This window comes from Ctenopharyngodon idella, chromosome 15 (assembly GCF_019924925.1).
Source record: "Ctenopharyngodon idella isolate HZGC_01 chromosome 15, HZGC01, whole genome shotgun sequence".
NCBI lineage: Eukaryota > Metazoa > Chordata > Actinopteri > Cypriniformes > Xenocyprididae > Ctenopharyngodon > Ctenopharyngodon idella.
Genome location: NC_067234.1, coordinates 10019574 through 10039474, shown reverse-complemented (window position 1 = coordinate 10039474; position 19901 = coordinate 10019574). Strand labels below are relative to the sequence as shown.

The following is a 19901-nucleotide window of genomic DNA, read 5'->3' as shown; positions in this document are numbered from 1 at the left end:
AAACGAGTTTAGTAAATCTGTAAACGCAGCCCCTAACGCATCATTTGTATTGTCTACATGAATGTTAAAATCTCCAACAATCAGCGCTTTATCAACGTTGACCAATAGGTCTGAGAGAAAGTCTGCAAACTCTTTTAGGAAATCAACATAAGGGCCTGGAGGTCTATAAACGGTAGCCAAAGCAAGAGATAGTAGCGACTTTTTACTTATATCTGAGAGTGTAATGTTTAGCACGAGAATTTCAAATGAATTAAACCTGTAGTTTGTTTTCTGGGTAACGTTAAGAATATCTCTATAGATTGTTGCAACACCACCGCCATGGCCAACCGGACGGCATTTATTTTTATAACAGTAGCCAGGTGGACAAGACTCATTAAGACCGAAATAATCATTTGGTTTAAGCCATGTTTCAGTAAGGCAAATTACATCAAGACTATTATCTGTGATCATTTCATTTATAATAACCGCCTTAGGTGTCAGCGATCTAATGTTTAGTAGCCCTAGCTTTAGAAATTGTTTTTGTACCAGAAGTTTCTTCTGTGTGTGCAATATACAGTATATGATTATAATTGTTTTCCTAGATATCGATAATTTTACTGGTATGGTGATATTGTGTGAAAATTAAATTAATAATTTATTATTATTATTATTATTATTATTATTATTATTATTTACAATAATGTAGGCTGTAGGCTACTATATATTTATGAACAATGGAAATATACTAATAGATGTTGTTTCACTTACTGTCCTCAAACTGTGGATTGTAGTACTTTATGGTGTGATTACAGCTTTAAAAGACAACATAAAAGTAAATATATTATTATGTCTATTATGTTAAGTCTTGACTACAAAAAAGTATTGAACATTTCCGCCGGGTTAAAATAACACTGAGTTGAGAGAACCCCTGCTGTGGATTCTCAGGATGTAATTCATAAATTTAGTCTGTCTTATTTGTCTTCTGCACTTCCTCTTTTCTTTCTTATTGTTTCTCTCTGCTGGCATCTCCTCTGTCACAGCGCTGCACTTTTCCTCTCACGCATTCAAATCTGCTCTGCTTGGACACGCAAATATTTATAGATGAAACGCCGTCCCCTCCAACACAATGACTCAGAGTGGATTATGTTTTTGAAAGAGACCAGCGCAGGAACCATAAACCTGCAGCCTCTCATGTGCATCAGCGAGTCATGCTACAGCCAGCATGATATGTTTAAAGAAATATATCTCTAAAAATTTAAATTGTAATTCACTCACACTCATGTCATTCCAAACCCATATGACTTTGTCTTCTATGAAATTCAACATAATATGTGATGAAGAATGTTGATGCAACTCTTTTTTGAAGTTATTTCCTTATTTTGTTGTATGGAAACGACTTTCAAGGAAATGTTAATTCAGTTCATTTATGTGGGCCGAAGTGCATTTATTTTGATCCTTGACATACTTCTTAAAAATGAATGAAAAGTAGACAACATTAGTCACATAATTTGTTAGAACTGGAGCTACGGAAGTGACAAAAAAAGGAAATAGAGGAAGTTAAAGGCAGACATACACTCACTAAGTCACTCATCTAAGATGGTACGTGTGGTTTCATTTCATTGTACTTTATCTTGCCAGGTACAATAGAAGAAGTACAAGAAACGAATAGGTTTTAGAGGATATGAGGATTGGGAACTGGCGTGAACTCGTGCCCCACATGAATGACACAGTTTGATAGGTCTGATATCATGTGCGCTAACCACTAGGTCATATTTCTGACCATGCTTGTTTCTTATGATTTAAATTATTCACGTTCATACCGACTAGGGAAGCTTGGCACTCTTTTTATTTATTGCCTTTTTTTCATATCACGTTTTAGTAATCATCATAAGTTAGGTATCATTCGAAAGCTTACAAACTTCAGACTGTGAAAGATTCAGATTGTGAAAACCGTTTTGAAATCGGATGTTGCGTTACCATGGAAACGGTACTTTAATTTCTTTTAGCGAGCTCCTCCCCTAGTGGGTTGAGTCAGGTTTCATATTACAATATTTATTTTAGCTACTTTAAAGTCAAAATCTTTTCTAATTTTGACAAAACATATCGTTGGAAAGGTCTGAGTCTCACGGTTCATATTTGGTCATATTTGGTGTCTGTTTTGTGATAGAAGTGATATTTGGAAAGAAATGTATAAGTTTGTAACAGGAGAATGCATATAAAACAAATTCAATAGAATCTCTGTGACACCCGGTGGCTATTTTTGGTACAGCGCCTAAACAAAATTTCATAGGAACTTTAATTTTTGTGATATCAACTTCAAAGTGTTTAGCTATAAGCTTGCAGAATATGATACCAAGAGGCCAGAGCTGATTCTAGGAAAGATATTTTAGACATGATTAACATACACTATATTGCAAGAAGTACTGGGACACCCCTCCAAATCATTGAATTCAGGTGTTCCAATCAATTCCATGGTCACAGGTGTATAAAATCAAGCACCTAGGCATGCAGACTGCTTCTACAAACATTTGTGAAAGAATGGGTCGCTTTCAGGAGCTCAGTGAATTCAAGCGTAGTACCGTGATAGGTTGCCACCTGTGCAATAAGTCCATTCATGAAATTTCCTCACTACTAAATATTCCACGGTCAACTGTTAGTGGTAACATAACAAAGTGGAAGCAATTGGGAACAACAGCAACTCAGCCACGAAGTGGTAGGCCATGTAAAATCACAGAGCGTGATCAGCGCATGCTAAGGCGCACAGTGCGCAGAAGTCACCAACTTTCTGCAGAGTCAATAGCTACAGACCTCCAACAGTGCACAGAGAGCTTCATGGAATGGGTTTCCATGGTCGAGCAGCTGCATCCAAGCCTTAGATCACCAAGTGCAATGCAAAGCGTCAGATTGCAGTGATGTAAAGCACGCCACCACTGAACTCTAGAGCAGTGGAGACGTGTTCTCTGGAGTGGCGAATCACGCTTCTCTTTCTGGCAATCCGATGGACGAGTCTGTGTTTGATGGTTGCCAGGAGAACGGTACTTGCCTGACTGCATTGTGTGCCAAGTGTAAAGTTTGGTGGAGGGGGGATTATGGTGTGGGGTTGTTTTTCAGGGGTTGGGCTTGGCCTCTTAGTTCCAGTGAAAGGAACACTTAATGCTTCAGTATACCAAGACATTTTGGACAATTTCATGCTCCCAACTTTGTGGGAACAGTTTGGGGATGGCCCCTTCCTGTTCCAACATGACTGCGCACCAGTGCACAAAGAAAGGTCCGTAAAGACGTGGAGGAACTTGACTGGCCAGAGTCCTGACTTCAACCCGATAGAACACCTTTGGGATGAATTAGAGCGGAGACTGCGAGCCAGGCCTTCTCGCCAACATCAGTGCCTGACCTCACAAATGCGCTTCTATAAGAATGGTAAAAAATTCCCATAAACACACTCCTAAACCTTGTGGAAACCTTCTGTCCCAGAAGAGTTGAGGCTGTTATAGCTGCAAAGGGTGGGCCAACTCCATATTAAACCCTACGGATTAAGAATGGGATGTCATTAAAGTTCTTGTGCACGTAAAGGCAGACATCCCAAAACGTTTGGCAATATAGTGTATTTGGTCCCACTTTATAGTAGTTAAAGGGTTAGTTCACCCAAAAATAAAAATAATGTCATTTATTACTCACCCTCATGCCGTTCCACACCCGTAAGACCTTCATTCATCTTCGGAACACAAATTAAGATATTTTTGTTGAAATCCGATGGCTCAGTGAGGCCTCCATAGCCAGCAATGACATTTCCTCTCTCAAGATCCATTAATGTACTAAAAACATATTTAAATCAGTTCATGTGAGTACAGTGGTTCAATATTAATATTATAAAGCGACGAGAATATTTTCGGTGCGCCAAAAACAACAAAATAACGACTTCTATAGTGATGGCCGATTTCAAAACACTGCTTCATGAAGCTTCGGAGCATTATGAATCAGCGTGTCGAACCGTCAAACTGCTGAAATCACATGACTTTGGCGCTCCGATCCGCTGATTCGACAAGCTGATTCGACACACTGATTCATAATGCTCCCTTTAAGGTGGCCTTAACTCTGGCCTTTACATCAAAAAATAAGTACAGTGAACTTATTGTGTTCATATTGTAATGCAAAACACTTCTTCTACTGTTGAAGTGTGATACGGATAAGGTTAGGGGCAGGTTTAGTGGTATGGGTAGGTTTAAGGGTGGGATAAGGTGTAAGGCATACAATTTACTGTGACTAAAAAGCATATTTCAAGGACCTCAGGAAAGGATATCACTGCATTTCTAGGAACACAACAAATATCATCAGCTGTAATTCTTGTGGGAAAAGCTAAACCAACTTTTGTTTCAACTTTTATACTGACTTCCCTTCTGAAGCACTGAGCTTCACACACCTGATGTGGTTTAGCACCAAGGACAGACAAAACACATGTGGTTTAGACCAGAGGATGACACCACAAGTCAGGCAACAAATCACAAGATTCAGCCGGTGTTGCTTTAGTTTGACTCGCATTACTGTAAATCAGAATGCTCAAAAGACAGTAAAGCAATTTCCAGTTAACATTTTCACTTTAAGTTTTCACAAAAGCAAACACACGGTCCTTTAACATTCTCAAAATGAAAGCATTTTAAAGCATGTTAAACTAAAATATAAAGTAATGTTTAAAGCATTTATACTACACATCTGATCTATTAATGAATATAAGTTACCAACAGCAATGTTCTGCTTACACATTTTGAAATTTTTTTAGAAATGTTATTCCTTGAGTTCACTGCATCTGCTGGTTTCAGTTTTGTGTAACTACTTCCTCAAATTTTCTTTTTTGTTACAAAATGTGTTTGTTAGAGGTCTGATCTGATGACAGGAAGGCTGTTGGTTTTATGAAGACGACTCATAAGCATCACAGTTTTCCAATGTACATGATGTCATTGGTTTTGGTTCTTGGTTTTGTGTTTTGAAATTTTTTTTTAGTGTTTTGCTCTCATTGTTCCTGTATTCTGTCTTCTACTGTGTTTTTTTCCTGTTTCCTTTGTCTCATTGCCTACCTTGTTAGTTTCCATAGTTGCCTTCATTAGTTTCCAAAGTAACTAATCACTCACACCTGTCCCTTGTTTGCCCCGTTTATTCCCCAGTGTTTCTCATGGTCTTTTTCTGGTGTTGTCCTTTTTGTATGTTATGTGCACTTTGGACCCATTTACACTAGTGCGGTTTCATTTTAAAACGCATATGTTTTGCGTTTCGTTTACACTACGGCGAACCTCGAAAACTGAGACTTTCGAAAACACTGCAGACCCTGTTTTAGTTTGAAAACGCTGGGGTTGTGTTTCAGTATAAATGGACCAAAACGGAGACTTTGAAAACGATGGCGTGGCTGCCTACGTTCGCTCTGTGTATCCTTGACAACCGTGTAAACAATAACATGGAGACTGAACTACAATCTTTGCTGGCTTTGTTGTCATTTTTAGCAGCCATTGTGCAGTTAAACTCAGCATATTTTTTAATACTGCAGCTACCTACATGCGCAAGAGGCAACTGTTTACACTTGTAAATGTGCCCAGTGTGCATGAACAGTCATGTGACACCCGTTTTCGGCTGTGTAGTGTAGACGGAGAGCGTTTCTGAAACGCTGTGAAAATGCCAGTGTAGACGAGGATCGGTTTCATTTTAAAACGCTGTTTAAAACAAAAACGTACTAGTGTAAACGGGGCCTTTGTTTAGTTCTGTTTATCTCGTGTTTGGAATCTCTTGTTTGTTACCAGGGGGGTATTCCACAAAGCAGGTTATGCGACTTACCTGGCTAAGTTTACTCAGAGTAAGCGGATGACCTGAACTTTCGGTTCCAAAACCAAAGGTAACTTTCAGGGTATGTAAGTAGCCATTACTCTCTGAACATAACCTGCTCCAGCTCAATGGGCGTGGCAGATTTTGCACAATATATTACATAATTATACCTATATATTTGGTTAGGGTGTGACACCGTGCCCTAACTAGACGTGACACGGCGCCGCGACAAGCGATCTTTTCCATGTTAATCTGAGTTTTTGTCCTAACCAGCTGCGACAGCGACACGCGAATAATCTATTTTAGAAACGGTTTCTATTTCTCCGCGACGTTGCGGCTGAAACAGCAGCACAAAGTATGGCAATGATAATATCAGGTACTGTTTGTGCTTTATTTAATGTTAAAAGCGTCTAATGTGAGTTTAAATATCGTTCTGTGTTCCCAGCTTATTAGCTGTAATGAAAACAACACTGGCTAATTCACCTCAGATCTTGAAAATAAATAAATGAGCACAAGAACGTTCAAACTGTCAACTCAATGTGAACAAACCAGTGTATTCTATGACAAAGATTGGTTCAGTTACTCCGTATGTACTTTAAATAATTTTTAAATAGTGTAATATTTATGAATTTTACTTTGTACTTGCCTATTTCATTGTGTCTGATGTGCTCTTGCCGTGAGAGCCCGCCCATACTCTCTTCTGATTGGCTGTGATTTTTGATTGATTTTATCGCTTCTCACTGTCGCGTCGCGTCTAGTGTGGACAGTCAAATTGCTCGTCGCTGGAATCTTATCGCATCGCGTCTGGTTAGGACACGGTGTCAAAAACTCAGATTAACATGGAAAAGATACCTTTTATCGCCTCGCGGCGTCGCGTCACGTCTGGTTAGGACAGGGTGTGACGCTGTAAATTCGTCGCGAATTTACACGGTATCAGCCGCGACGTCGCGGAGAAATAGAAACCGTTTCTAAAATAGAATATTCATGTGTCGCCGTCACGGCTGGTTAGGACAAAAACTCAGATTAACATGGAAAAGATACCTTTTATTGCATCGCGGCGTCGTGTCACGTCTGGTTAGGACAGTGTGTGACGCTGTAAATTCGTTGTAATTACGCAGTACTTTCCGGGCTGTAATCTAAAGTATTACCTAAAGGCACTATTATAACACAAAGCAATGTTTATTTTACTCTGATTTATTTATTTTATTCTTATCTCACACACTGTGAATCTGCACTACATTTTTTTGCAACAGGACATTTTCTGTAATGTATTTCTATAATAAAAGTACATATATGATACTTCTCACCTTACAACAATTGTGGAAAAAAATAAACTTATACAGCCATAGCCTATTATATTTTCAGGCACAGACTGTTTTTTTAGTTCAATCAGTCTTTCTTTTTTAACTATTAATTGTCATCAAACAATTTTCTTTGTATTTTATTTGTGTGCTGTCTTCGTTGCTTCTCGATGAAGTGTCTGGATAAAATTCAGTCATTTGTAGACACCTACATGTGTTGTGCTTTGTAAATGGTGCTTGTAATCTCATCGTTTCTGTTGAATCCTATTTATGTCTTGTTTGTTCTGTGTGGAAAACCAAAGTCAGAGATTTCCTGACATCCACAGAGAAATACAGGGGGAAAAAAAAACTAATTTTCCCAGTAAAGAGGACAGTTGAGAAAGACAAACGCTGTCTTGATTCCAAGGGGCTAAGAGGGTCAGAAAGCAGCAGAGCCGGGGGTCATCGCTGTCCTGAGAAAACATGCAAAGACTTGATGTGGATGTGGACAGCAGACATGAGCTGAGAGGTCATCTGGCTTTATTTAGATGAAAGCAATATGGTGAGGAGTAATAAAGACAATGAACTTTTTGTGTGAGCAAGACATGTTGATTAGATAATTAAGACGACGTCTGTCATTCAGAACTGAACTGAGAATGTCTTTTATATTTCATATCAATTTCAGAATTAGCAAACATGATGCAAAAGAGAGTTGTGAATTAATAATCATTGTCACAAACCAACTCTTAAATAACTTCTGTTAAATTGACCAAATTCCCTATGACCAAATATTTTACTGCATCATCTAAAATATCTGAGGAACTTAAGATGAATTTCCTGTTTTTAAGGAAGTGACAGACAGTGTTCATCTGTAGTTTGAAGTTAAAGAGCTACGGGTAAGTCATGCTTTGTTTAAAATCATTTGAAACTGTAAAAGTAGTCAAAAAGAAGAAAAAAAAAACTAAAGAAATTAGTGTAAAATGTAAATTAATTCAGCTCAAATTCAGTTTAATCAATATGACAGATTTTCAAAAGTCAACTTCTGTATAGGTGAAAATTAGAATAATGTTTTCAAACATGTTTATTATTGTAATTTACTATATTATATATGTATAATATATCATTATTTAGTATATTAGTGTATTGGTAACACTTTACAATAAGGTTAATTTGTTATCATTAGTTAACTACATGAGTTAACATGAACAATGAAAAACACTTCTACAACATTTGTTAATCTTAGTGTTGTTCTCAACATTTACTAATACATTATTAAGATCAAGTGGTTTTGACATTAGTTAATGCATTGTGAACTAACATAAACATTTTTAATATATTGCTCATATATAGTTTATGTACAATGAGACCTTACTCTAGTGTTACCATTGTATTTGGCTAAAGATTAGAAGTGAAACACAAGTATTTGCATACTCGTCTGGAGGAATATGGTTTCATTGTTCTCAACATAGCAAAGCGTTAGAGAAAGAATGAGACACACTTTTTTGGCCTCAGGTTTTGGCACCACATGTAACAAGCATCGTTGTGTCCTTGAAAGGCGCTATATAAATAAAACGTATTATTATAACATATCTAGTGATCATCTAGTAAAGTGACCGAAGAAAAATCTAAATAAATACAAAAAGTAATGAATAAAAGTGAGTATAAACGATACTCATGGGTCACTGAGGTGTAAAATAGTTTGTCTGTGTGCTAAGCTTGTGGTTATAGATTGAGGACAGGAAGCTGAACACAGTTGTATTTATATTTTGAACCTGTCAAAGCATGAGTATATAGATAAAGAAGAAATTAGTTGTGTAAGTTGTTTCTCTTTTAAGTACACTATATTGCCAAAAGTTTTGGGACACCTGCCTTTACGTGCAACGTAACATTAATGACATCCCATTCTTAATCCGTAGGGTTTAATATGGAGTTAGCCCACCCTTTGCAGCTATAACAGCTTCAACTCTTCTGGGAAGGCTTCCCACAAGGTTTAGGAGTGTGTTTATGGAAATTTTTGACCATTCTTCTAGAAGCGCATTTGTGAGGTCAGGCACTGATGTTGGCGAGAAGGACTAGCTCGCAGTCTCCGCTCTAATTCATCCCAAAGGTGTTCTATCGGGTTGAGGTGCAGGCCAGTAAAGTTCCTCCACACCAAACTCACTCATCCATGTCTTTATGGACCTTGCTTTGTGCACTGGTGCGCAGTAATGTTGGAAAAGGAAGGGGCCATCCCCAAACTGTTCCCACGAAGTTGGGAGCATGAAATTGTCCAAAATGTCTGGTATGCTGAAGCATTAAGAGTTCCTTTCACTGGAACTAAGGGGTCAAGCCCAACCCTTGAAAAACAACTCCACACCATAATCCCCCCTCCACCAAACTTGACACTTGGCACAGTGCAGTCAGGCAAGTACCGTTCTTCTGGCAACCGCCAAACCCAGACTCGTCCATCGGATTGCCAGGCAGAGAAGCATGATTCGTCACTCCAGATTCCACTTCTTGGCTGAGTTGCTGTTGTTCCCAATTGCTTCCACTTTGTTATGACACCACTAACAGTTGACCGTGGAATATTTAGTAGTGAGGAAATTTCACAAATGGACTTATTGCACAGGTGGCTACGCCTGAATTCACTGAGCTCCTGAGAGCGACCCATTCTTTCACAAATGTTTGTAGAAGCAGTCTGCATGCCTAGGTGCTTGATTTTATACACCTGTGGCCATGGAAGTGATTGGAACACCTGAATTCAATGATTTGGAGCAGTGTCCCAATACTTTTGGCAATATAGTGTATATTTAAAGAACTAGTTCACCCACAAATGAAAGCTATATGTATGGGAGTAGAATTGTATCAAAATTCCAAATAAATAGATTATGATCCACAAATAAATGTAAAGATATTCACAAAAAATAATCGTATGCACAAATGAATAGAATGAGGTCCACAAATATGTGTTAGGAGTTTCACAAAAATTAATTAAATTCACAAATAAATAAAAAGAGATTTGCTAATAAAAAAACATATTCACAAATATGTTTTTATGTCACAAGCACAAGTCTGCCTGCATTTATTTGTGAATCACCACCTACATTTGTGAATTGCTTTTTGTGCATTTGTGGATCGCTGCGCGCATTTGTGGATCTCTTTCTGCGCATTTGTGAATCACCTCACGCATTTGTGGATTCTGGAACAATTCTAGCGTCACGACTGCAGACAAATCCACAAATAGGTCGACTCGACCCACCGACTACTCAAGCCAATCAGATAACGGCCACGTTGCGCTGACCAATCGCAGCACACTTTCGCTACAACCAATCACGTTTTGCTTTACAATCGGGGCGGTCTCGTCTTGCATTGGCTTAGAAAGGATGTAGAGGGTTCTTAAACAATGGTACAGTAAAAAGAGGTTTAAAATTTATATTTCAAGACCATTAGACTGTGTGTCAAGACAAGCCAAACTATTATATTTTATGCACCTTTTAAAAATGCCAGAGAAACTGCTCTCTGTTATGGGAACAACAAAGGTATATTGGATACAGATGCGTTATGGAAGCGTCACGTTATTCAAGATTTAACAGAAAGTCTCAATAATTAGCTATTAACTTATCTAACTGGATTTAACCTTGTAATAAACATGCGAGTTTGCAAAATAGATTAAACTGTCACCACATAACAGCATTTCCCAGTTTATCAATCAAACATCGACGGATATGAGCAGCAAACCAGCTATTAAACATTAACAGGCCCTTAAATAATATTTTAAACATTAATTAAACGTTTTAACGTTACTATTGTTTGTAGAGAAGATATAGACTTTTTAAATGGGACAGGTTATTGAATTACATAGCCTATAGATTATGCATTGCAGTTAAAAATAAAATGTCCAGCAGTCAAACACTTGATCATGCAAATATTTCAGATGAATCAGACTTAATAGTTTTTTTATTGTAAAAGTTATTTACAGCATCCAAAATAAATACAAAAAATGTATTTTTCAGCATTGCAACCTCTTTATTCGCATGATCCATAGTGATGCAGAGGCTTGTACTGTTATCACTGATGCTCATTCAGGCTCATATTTGGTATTATACATGTGCAAGTTGAACGGGACATCCGTTTACTGCCACTGACTCGTCGTTTCTCACCGTGCCGCTTGTAGACAGTATAGCTGCATGTACATGGACACTAATAATGTAATCCGTTTCTTTATAATGATTATAATGTCTTATTTGCTGCATCGCGCCGTGCCGCGCCGCTCGCGTCAGGTAGAGGTGTTATAGCTGGGGATCTGTGAATGATCATAATTCGTAAGATTCATAATTCGATCTTTTGTGTTGCGGACCCCGTCCGAATGATGGCTGAAACTTTACTGATGAGTTTCATGAAGTTTTATTGTACATTAGCTACCATGAAATGTACGTTTTTAACTCCAGATAATAACTGTAAGATGCCTTTTCAGGGTTGCTTAACAAACTGGTAAACTTTCTATCCGTAAGAAAACTCAGATGAACCGTAATAATGTGCACGACACGTTCTCTTGTTCATTACTGCAGTGATCAGTAACACTCATATCATAGGGCCTAATACCCATCAAAATAAGAGAGTCCCTCTTTGTAAGACGGATAATGCAGACCTTATATATAATTACACCCACAAAAATATGTACAAAACAAATTAAAAGATTAATCACAATAAAGTCTGTCATATTTTGTAAACGGGGTGTTTTTATCACACAAACAGCTTCAGCTCAATTCCCGCCCCCGATTGTAAAGCAAAACGTGATTGGTTATAGCGAGAGTGTGCTGCGATTGGTCAGTGCAACGTGGCCGTTATCTGATTGGCTTGAGTAGTCGGTGGGTGGAGTCGACCTATTTGTGGATTTGTCTGCAGTCGTGACGCTAGAATTGTTCCAGAATCCACAAATGTGCGAGGTGATTCACAAATGCGCAGAAAGAGATCCACAAATGCGTGCAGCGATCCACAAATGCACAGAAAGCAATTCACAAATGTACAGGTGGTGATTCACAAATAAATGCAGGCAGAGATTTGTGAATAGGTTTTTTTATTAGCAAATCTTTTTTTATTTATTTGTGAATGTAATTAATTTTTGTGATACTCCAAACATATATTTGTGGATCTCATTCTATTCATTTGTGCATACGATTATTTTTTGTGAATATCTTCACATTTATTTGTGGATCATAATCTATTTATTTGGAGATTAGCTACAAATCTACCTCCATACATATGACATATGACGCATGAGTGAGTAAATAATGTTGATATTTCCATTTTGGATGAAATATTCAATTTAACTATATCTGAACAGCACTGAAAATATAAAAAAAAAATATCAACTATCTTTTTTTGCACTGGCTTTTTAAAGGGGAACTATTATGCCCCTTTTTTACAAGATGTAATTTAAGTCTCAGGCGTCCCCCCAGAATAAGTCTGTGAAATTTCAGCTCAGAATACAGCTTAAAATAATTTTCGTGCATGTATCTATAAATGCAAATGAGCTGCTGCTCATGAGCTTGATTTTGATTATCATCTCTATCGCGGTCAGGCTTACGTGACATGCTTAGTCATCATGAAAGTTAATTATCTGCACCCGTTTTAAAGTCATATCAGTCTACTCTTCTGATATATGGTTTTCTGAGCACAAGCATCTAAAACACATGCACAGAAAGATGGCTGTCAGATGGAGCATCCTGTGAGCATTGAACTAAAGGCATCTTTACAGAGAAAAAGCGGCACAGAAACCAACTCTGTAGCGGCATAAAATCACAAAAACGTGCATTTACACAGAATGTTTAATGCTTCTCTGAAGCGGCATAAATGCATTTACACAGAAATTAAAATAGTGGGAAACAATGCTTTGAACATTACTATTTTAAAACTACAGTTTTAACAAAATTAATTTTAAAAGAATCAAATAATAAACAATGAAATAAAACTCGAAATAAAAAAATTATTTTCTCTGCGTGCTATAGCTATCTCACGCTTTGATGTTTGTCATAATTCTGTGGTACTGATAGTTATCTTCTGTTTCTTAATAAAATTGTTACATTTGGATCAAGTGCTACAAAAAAAAAATGATGAATTTTTACACCGGGTACATCACCGCAAAAGAGCGCGAAAGTTTTTTTTTTTTTTTTTCCAAAGAGCCATAAAGTCACTGGCACAACAAACGAACATTGATGCTAGCGTTAGCATTTCAGGCAGAATAGCAGATGTCACCAGACCATTGTGTGTGGGTAAAAATATCATCCTCAAAGAGAGGATTTTTGGAATATAACATAACAATACACAATTACAGTGACGCTGATTGTGTTAAGCATTTACCGTATCTGAGAGAAATGTAGCAGCGCAGTGATCTGCCCCTTCAAAGGAAGATTATAAACGGAGACTTCACGGTGTGAGTACAGGACACTTTTACTTCACTGTCTCTTGTTGGTATACATTTTTTTTAATTTGCCTAAAACAATATGAAGCGAGGTCTATATTTTGTCTCCCGCTTTTGATTCTCTCGCCGCCTGAGCTGACGTGCTTTTGGTTGTCATGACAATGACGCTGAACCACAACAGTATCAGAATCGCCTTTGATACTAGGGGCTGAGGTGGGTCAGACGTATTTTAGGTCTGCTTTTATGCTGCATTGCGTCTTTACACAGAATTTTGAGCAGGTACAGACCCGGCTTAACTCGGCTGTGTAAAGATGCCTTAAGTTGTCTTTCTCATCTTATTGTGCTTAAACTGTTAAATACACAGACGGTTATGTCAAAAACACACGAAGTTCACAATCATTGTCAGTTATGTCTGTGAACGTAAAAAGCAGGGACAGAAATAACATGTGTATATTAGATCTGTGTATTAAAGTGAAAACAGAGTAATATACAGTACCTACTGCTATATATGCTGTTAATATGAACCAAACAACAAAAGAAAAACAGAGAATTACTCACTGTTCTTGACTGAATAACTTCGAAGCTTTAATAAGAATACATTTCTTACTTGAATGCTGCTGTTAAATCATATTTCGATGGTCCACTTTAGACATTCTACTATAAGTAACTTTGCAACTACATGTGAAGTAGCAGTCATTAGAGTATTAGTAGACTGTTAGATTAGGGTTAGGTGTTAAGAATCGGGTTACATGTAGTTGACTTGTAGCATTTTGACCTATATTTTTAACCCTCTACAGCACAGCGTTGCCCTCAGGCAACGGAAAGTTTTCTTAAGCCCTATGTTTAGTAAATTTTTCTTTAAATGATTACAACCAATTAGAAAGGTCAAGAAAGTACCAAAGAACAGACCAGTAAGGTGTGGGAGTCACTTTCAAGCACCATTTAAAGGTGCGACATCCTGTTTTGACACGTGGTCACAGGAGCACATGGTGTGAGAAGAAGGCAAGATTATTTGCTTTAGTAATCTTATTTAAAATGACATGAATTGTACATAAAAAATATGTGTGTGTGTGTATGAAGGTGTAGAGAAGACTTTTGTCAGGTTTTATGAATTTTTTTTTTAATTTTGCATGTTCAGAAATTCAGTTTTTCTTTCCGTTGCCTCAGGGCAACGTTGTGCGATAAGGGGTACTTTTCGAGGATGTTTTTTGCAATACCTCACATTGGCCATAATGTGTTATAAGAAGGGAAGATGCAGGGTTCCTGGGTAAAAAAAAATTTAACATACACCTCTATTTCACAGCAGAGAAGAAGTGCTTTTTGATGTTTCGTATGGAGTGAAATCTTATTACAAGAAGTACATTATATGGCATGACACACTACATGATACAGACCTATACATGTATCAAATTCAATATATCAATGTCTTTCAAGTGTTTTTCCCTTTTTACTTAATGATTTCTTGACATTTAAAAAAAAATAATAATTGATTTTGATGATAATTTTCTCTATGATTCTGTACCATTGTTGCACAACGTTGCACAACATTTTGGGGTGGGGGAAGGGTGGGGGACCAAAAATTGTTTTTTTATCAATAAAATGTTCCCAAATGAACCAAAAAATGATGTAGAATATTTATTTATTTATTTATTTATTTTTTTTCATGTGCCATCAACATGTGCAGTAGAGTGTTTTAAAAGCATTTATTAGTCTGTAAAGGGGGTAGTTTGTAAAAATCTAATTGTTCATTGTTTATGTTAGTTCACAGTGCATAAGCAAATGTAAACAAATACAATTTTGGATTTGGATATTATTGAAATTAACATTAAGATTAATAAATGATGTAGAAGTATTATTTATTGTTAGTTCATGTTAACTAAAATAGAATACTGTTACAGAGATTACTTTTAAATAATGTTAACAAATGAAACCTTATTGTAAAGTGTTTTGGTATTTTGGAAAATGCCCCCATTTTGTATAATAAAATTCACCCTCTCTTCCAGCAGATAACGATCTGTCTTATGTCTGTGTCACCATCCAGCTCGATCATGGACCAGAACACAACCAATTTAACTCAAGGATCTTGTGGCTTATCTGAAATGCCAGCTCGTACATTCTTTATATCTGTATACTCACTGATTTTTCTGGCAAGCCTGGTACTAAACAGCCTTACAATATATGTGTATTTTTGTAAAGATACAAATCAGTCCAGCATCACAGTCTATCTCAAGAATCTGGTTATAGCTGACTTGTTTGTCTGCCTGTGTTTGATATTACGCATTGTCAAATATGCAAGCACTTCAGTTGAAATTCTGCGTATCTACTGTATGTTTGCTGCTCCAGCTTCATACCTCAACATGTACTCCAGTATTGTCTTCATGGGCTACATTGCTGCAAACAGGTATGGATGTTCGTCCATCCATCCATCCATCCATCCATTTACTTGTAATAAATAAATAGTAAAACCATATTTTACTTACAATAAAATAAAAATTAAGTGTTTTATTTTTTTAATAATTATAAAATGTATAATTTATATATTATTGATAATTAAATATATTAATTAAAATATTAGATTTTAAAATTAGTAATAATTATTATTATCATTATATATCACACTGAAATTGTGTAATGATAGTGTAATTGTATGCACATAATTAAATTTATTTGTATAATTGTAATGATAATGAAAAACAAATTTAAAATGTATTTTAATATATATTATTCCCCTGGTTCCACAGACAAGGCTTAAGCTAGTCCTATAGACTAAAATGAATGTTTGAGCTGTTTTAACTGAAAGTAACTTGCTCTGACATATCTTAAAATAAGTCAGTGTCATTGTTTTGTCTCAAGATACACACCAGTAATTTTTTCTTTCTTTCTAGGGTACGTTTATAAAAGCTACTTAAATACTCTAACTGAACTAAGGCTTAATCCTGGCTTAGGCTAAGCCCTGTCTGTCAAACCGGGCCTTAATATAATATACAGTGCTGCTTGAAAGTTTGTGAACCCCTTGCAGAATCTGTGAAAATGTGAATAATTTTAACAAAATAAGAGGCATCATACAATATTGTTATTTTTTATTTAGTACTGTCCTGAGTAAGATATTTTACATAAAAAAATGTTTACATATGGTCCACAAGACAAAAAAATAGCTGAATTTATAAAAATGACCCGCTCAAAAGTTTGTGAACCCTTGATTCTTAATACTGTGTGTGGTTACCTGGATGATCTACGACTTTTTTTTTTTTTTCATTTAGTACATTTAGTACTTAAATGTTGTGTTTGAGTCCCTCAGTTGTCCTCAGTGTGAAAAGATGGATTTCAATATCATACAGTCACTGCTGTAAAGGGTTCAAATATACAAAAGATGCTGGAAAACTGAAGAATTTTTGGGACCTGGAGGATTTTTTTGAAGAATATTCGGCAGTTTAACTGCTCAGGACAAACAAGCGACTCATAAACAACCATCACAAAACATAAAAACAGTCGTAGATCATCCAGGTAACCACACACAGTATTAAGAATCGAGGGTTCACAAACTTTTGAATGGGGTTATTTTAATAAATTCAGCTATTTTTTTGTCTTGTGGACTTTATGTAAACATTGTTTATGTAAAATATCTTACTCAGGACAGTGCTAAATAAAAAATGACATGCATTTTGTATGATCCCTCTTATTTTGTTAAAATTATTCACATTTTCACTGAATCTGCAAGTGGTTCACAAACTTTCAAGCAGCACTGTATAATATACAATATAATCTATATAGTCTAAACTGTTAATTAGATTAGACTAAAGTATAATATAGTCACAGTTTAACAAATTGTATTTTACTTCAGTAAAACAACAGGAATAGGGTTTGTGACATTTGTGGCTTCAAGACTTGCTGGTCATGAAACCGCAATTGTCACAAACCCTATTGTTGTATTTTGAAAGCCTTCTCTGTATTCTTTAAATTCTTTGCTTCTTTGTTTCAGGTACATGAGAATTGTACGGCCACTGGAGACTCACGTGTTGCAAACAGTCCGCTCGACCAACTACATCTGCATAGTGACCTGGGCTGGCCTGTTGTGCTTTGTTTGTGTCTACATTGCTGTTTTTGTCAGTTCTGATAAAGAAAACTCTCCCCACAGTGGTTTCAACTGTGAAATCTTTCATAACAGCTTGCTCAAACAGATCTACTTGGTCATGCATATCGCCTCCTTTTTAATGTTTTTGTCTGTGCTAATATCCCTGATTCTGTTTTATTGGGGGAATGTACAGAGGCTTCGACAAGCTCAGCGCACTATGCCGGAACAGCCTGGGAACTCTAAGCTCAGCAAGTCAAAACGTAACATGCGAGTACTGGTGGTGGTTTTCTGCGTGTGTTTTGTGCCCTACCATATGGTGAGACTGCCGTACATGTTCGTCAATCCCCGGCTGCATGACTGTACTTCAGCTCAGGCGTTCTACATCCTAAAGGAGCTGACCGTCCTGCTTGCAGTACTAAATGCCTCATTGGATCCACTTATTTACTTTGTCTTTTGCAAGACTTTCAAGGCCCACCTTCAAAGATTTCGACAAAATAACTAGTAAGTTGAATTAAAGGTGAAATGTGTGATTTCTGCACCACTAGTGGCATGAAACGGAACTGCAAAAATTTAGGCAAGATATGGGTGTGAGGTATGAGCCCTACATGGGATTGTGCATGGGTTTCATGTCAACCCTATCTGAATTAGCCCATACTGTGCCTAATTCATAGACATTCATTCATAGACAACCCATAGACAAACCCATGAAGGGCCCATACCTCACGCCCATATTGTGCCTACATTGGCCCCACCATAAAATGTTGGCTAGGAACAGGTTCACTTGAAATCACTATTTGATTTCATTGCTTTAATGACAGCAGCACTTGAGCTGCATGAACTTCACAAGTTTGTGTAAAACCTAATGATCATGTTCTCCTGCATCATTTGAGAATTTTTTTGCATCTTGAGCTTTAATGGAAGCAAGAACATCTGACCATCTGTACAAAGGAGTTTATCTAGATCAGTTTACTTATTTAATTAGTAACATAGCAGTAGTGCAGAAATATTTCTTATCATTTTAAGACTTTTCTTTATTTTATTTTGCTTGCCAAAAACATCAATATAGAACCTAAAATATGTTGAATATACAAATATAACATGATGTCCACCTTAGGAAAATGGGCATCTCCATGCTTTATTCAAACATTATTAAAAATTTGTTAAAGATTTTGTAAGCATATTGCGTTAGGGTTATATATATATATATATATATATATATATATATATATATATATAAATTTTTTTACCCCCTCATATATTGATGGTTTAATCAAGCATGTAGGGTCATTAAGAACAAATTAAAACAAATTCTGCCACCACTGTAAACACATTATACAATAGTAATAATAAATGATGCAGTTTTATTACAGTCTTATATTCCACAGCACTCAGCATGGGGTGAGAGAGGAAACCAGCTTAAACTGTGCTTGACAAACACAACATCCATATTTAAGTCCCCTTTGAACTCCCACCGAATCCTCATATGGAGAGCTGCTAATAATATATTAGGAAGCTCTTCGGACAACTGTAAATGTTCGGTAAATGTTTTTTTGTAAATGTTTTTGTGCTGTATTCCTTTTTATTGTGTAATGTATTTTATAGGATTTGTAAAATTAATAAGAAGTTATTCTGTAAATGAATATATTTTATTTTCTTGAATCTGGGTGAATCTGGAGGAGGTATGTTTATAATTCACCTAAAAATGGATATTTTGTTATATTTCCCTGATTCTCAAGCTTTTCCAAAATATGACTTTCTTTTGTCTGTGGAAAAACAGCAAATATTTTTGCACAATGTCTAAGTTGCTTTTTTCCATACATTCGCACAGTCAAGCTCCAGAAAGGAAAATATATTCTACACTATATTCTACATTTTTGGGGCCATTTAATATAATGTTGTGTAAGGAATTTATTTGAAATAGAATTTTTTTGTAACAATGTAAAAGTCTTCACTGTCAATTTAATGCACCCTTGCTAATCAAAAGTATTAACTTGATATTACTGACCCCAAACCTTTGAATGGTATGGTGTACATTATGCACACAAAGCAACATATCTGGTTTGCATGACCTATGTTCTCTATATTATTCTTTTTTAAATATTGTCTTATTTATATTGTCATATTTTGTTGCACCTTATGTTGTCTTGCACTGTTCATTGAATCTCAGAGAAGTGCTATTTCATTGTATGTGTGCTGAAAATAAAGCTAATAAAATAAAGTTGGTTTTATTGAAATACAACTGGTAATTCCATATACACTAATTAGCAATGATCCGATTGTCACATTGGGTTATGTTGAAGCAGTGGGAGGACAAATCTGTTTGTATACAGAGACATATCAATGGAGGAAGCTCCTGTAGTGCTGA

General features: G+C 36.3%; 1 protein-coding gene across 2 annotated transcripts; it reads left to right on the top strand.

Annotated features, from left to right (window-relative positions):
• The first annotated feature begins 7853 nt into the window (after nt 1-7853).
• Nucleotides 7854-19775, top strand: LOC127495360 (G-protein coupled receptor 87-like). Of its 2 annotated transcripts, none has more exons than XM_051862163.1 (3): nt 7854-7960; nt 15468-15865; nt 17444-19775. In XM_051862163.1, exons 2-3 carry the CDS (start codon nt 15486-15488, stop codon nt 18036-18038), a joined length of 975 nt encoding a protein of 324 aa, XP_051718123.1. In that variant the 5' UTR covers nt 7854-7960; nt 15468-15485; the 3' UTR covers nt 18039-19775. The 2 variants fall into 2 exon arrangements, with proteins under 2 accessions (XP_051718123.1, XP_051718124.1); XM_051862164.1 differs by having other exon boundaries at nt 7912-7960; nt 15471-15865.
• The last annotated feature ends 126 nt before the right edge of the window (nt 19776-19901 follow it).

Bases quoted from the DNA above. Each gene is read 5' to 3' on its own strand.
- LOC127495360 (XM_051862163.1), top strand. From the start codon at position 15,486: ATGTCTGTGTCACCATCCAGCTCGATCATGGACCAGAACACAACCAAT. The intron at 15,866-17,443 runs GTATGGATGTTC...TCTTTGTTTCAG, and splicing joins GGCTACATTGCTGCAAACAG to GTACATGAGAATTGTACGGC.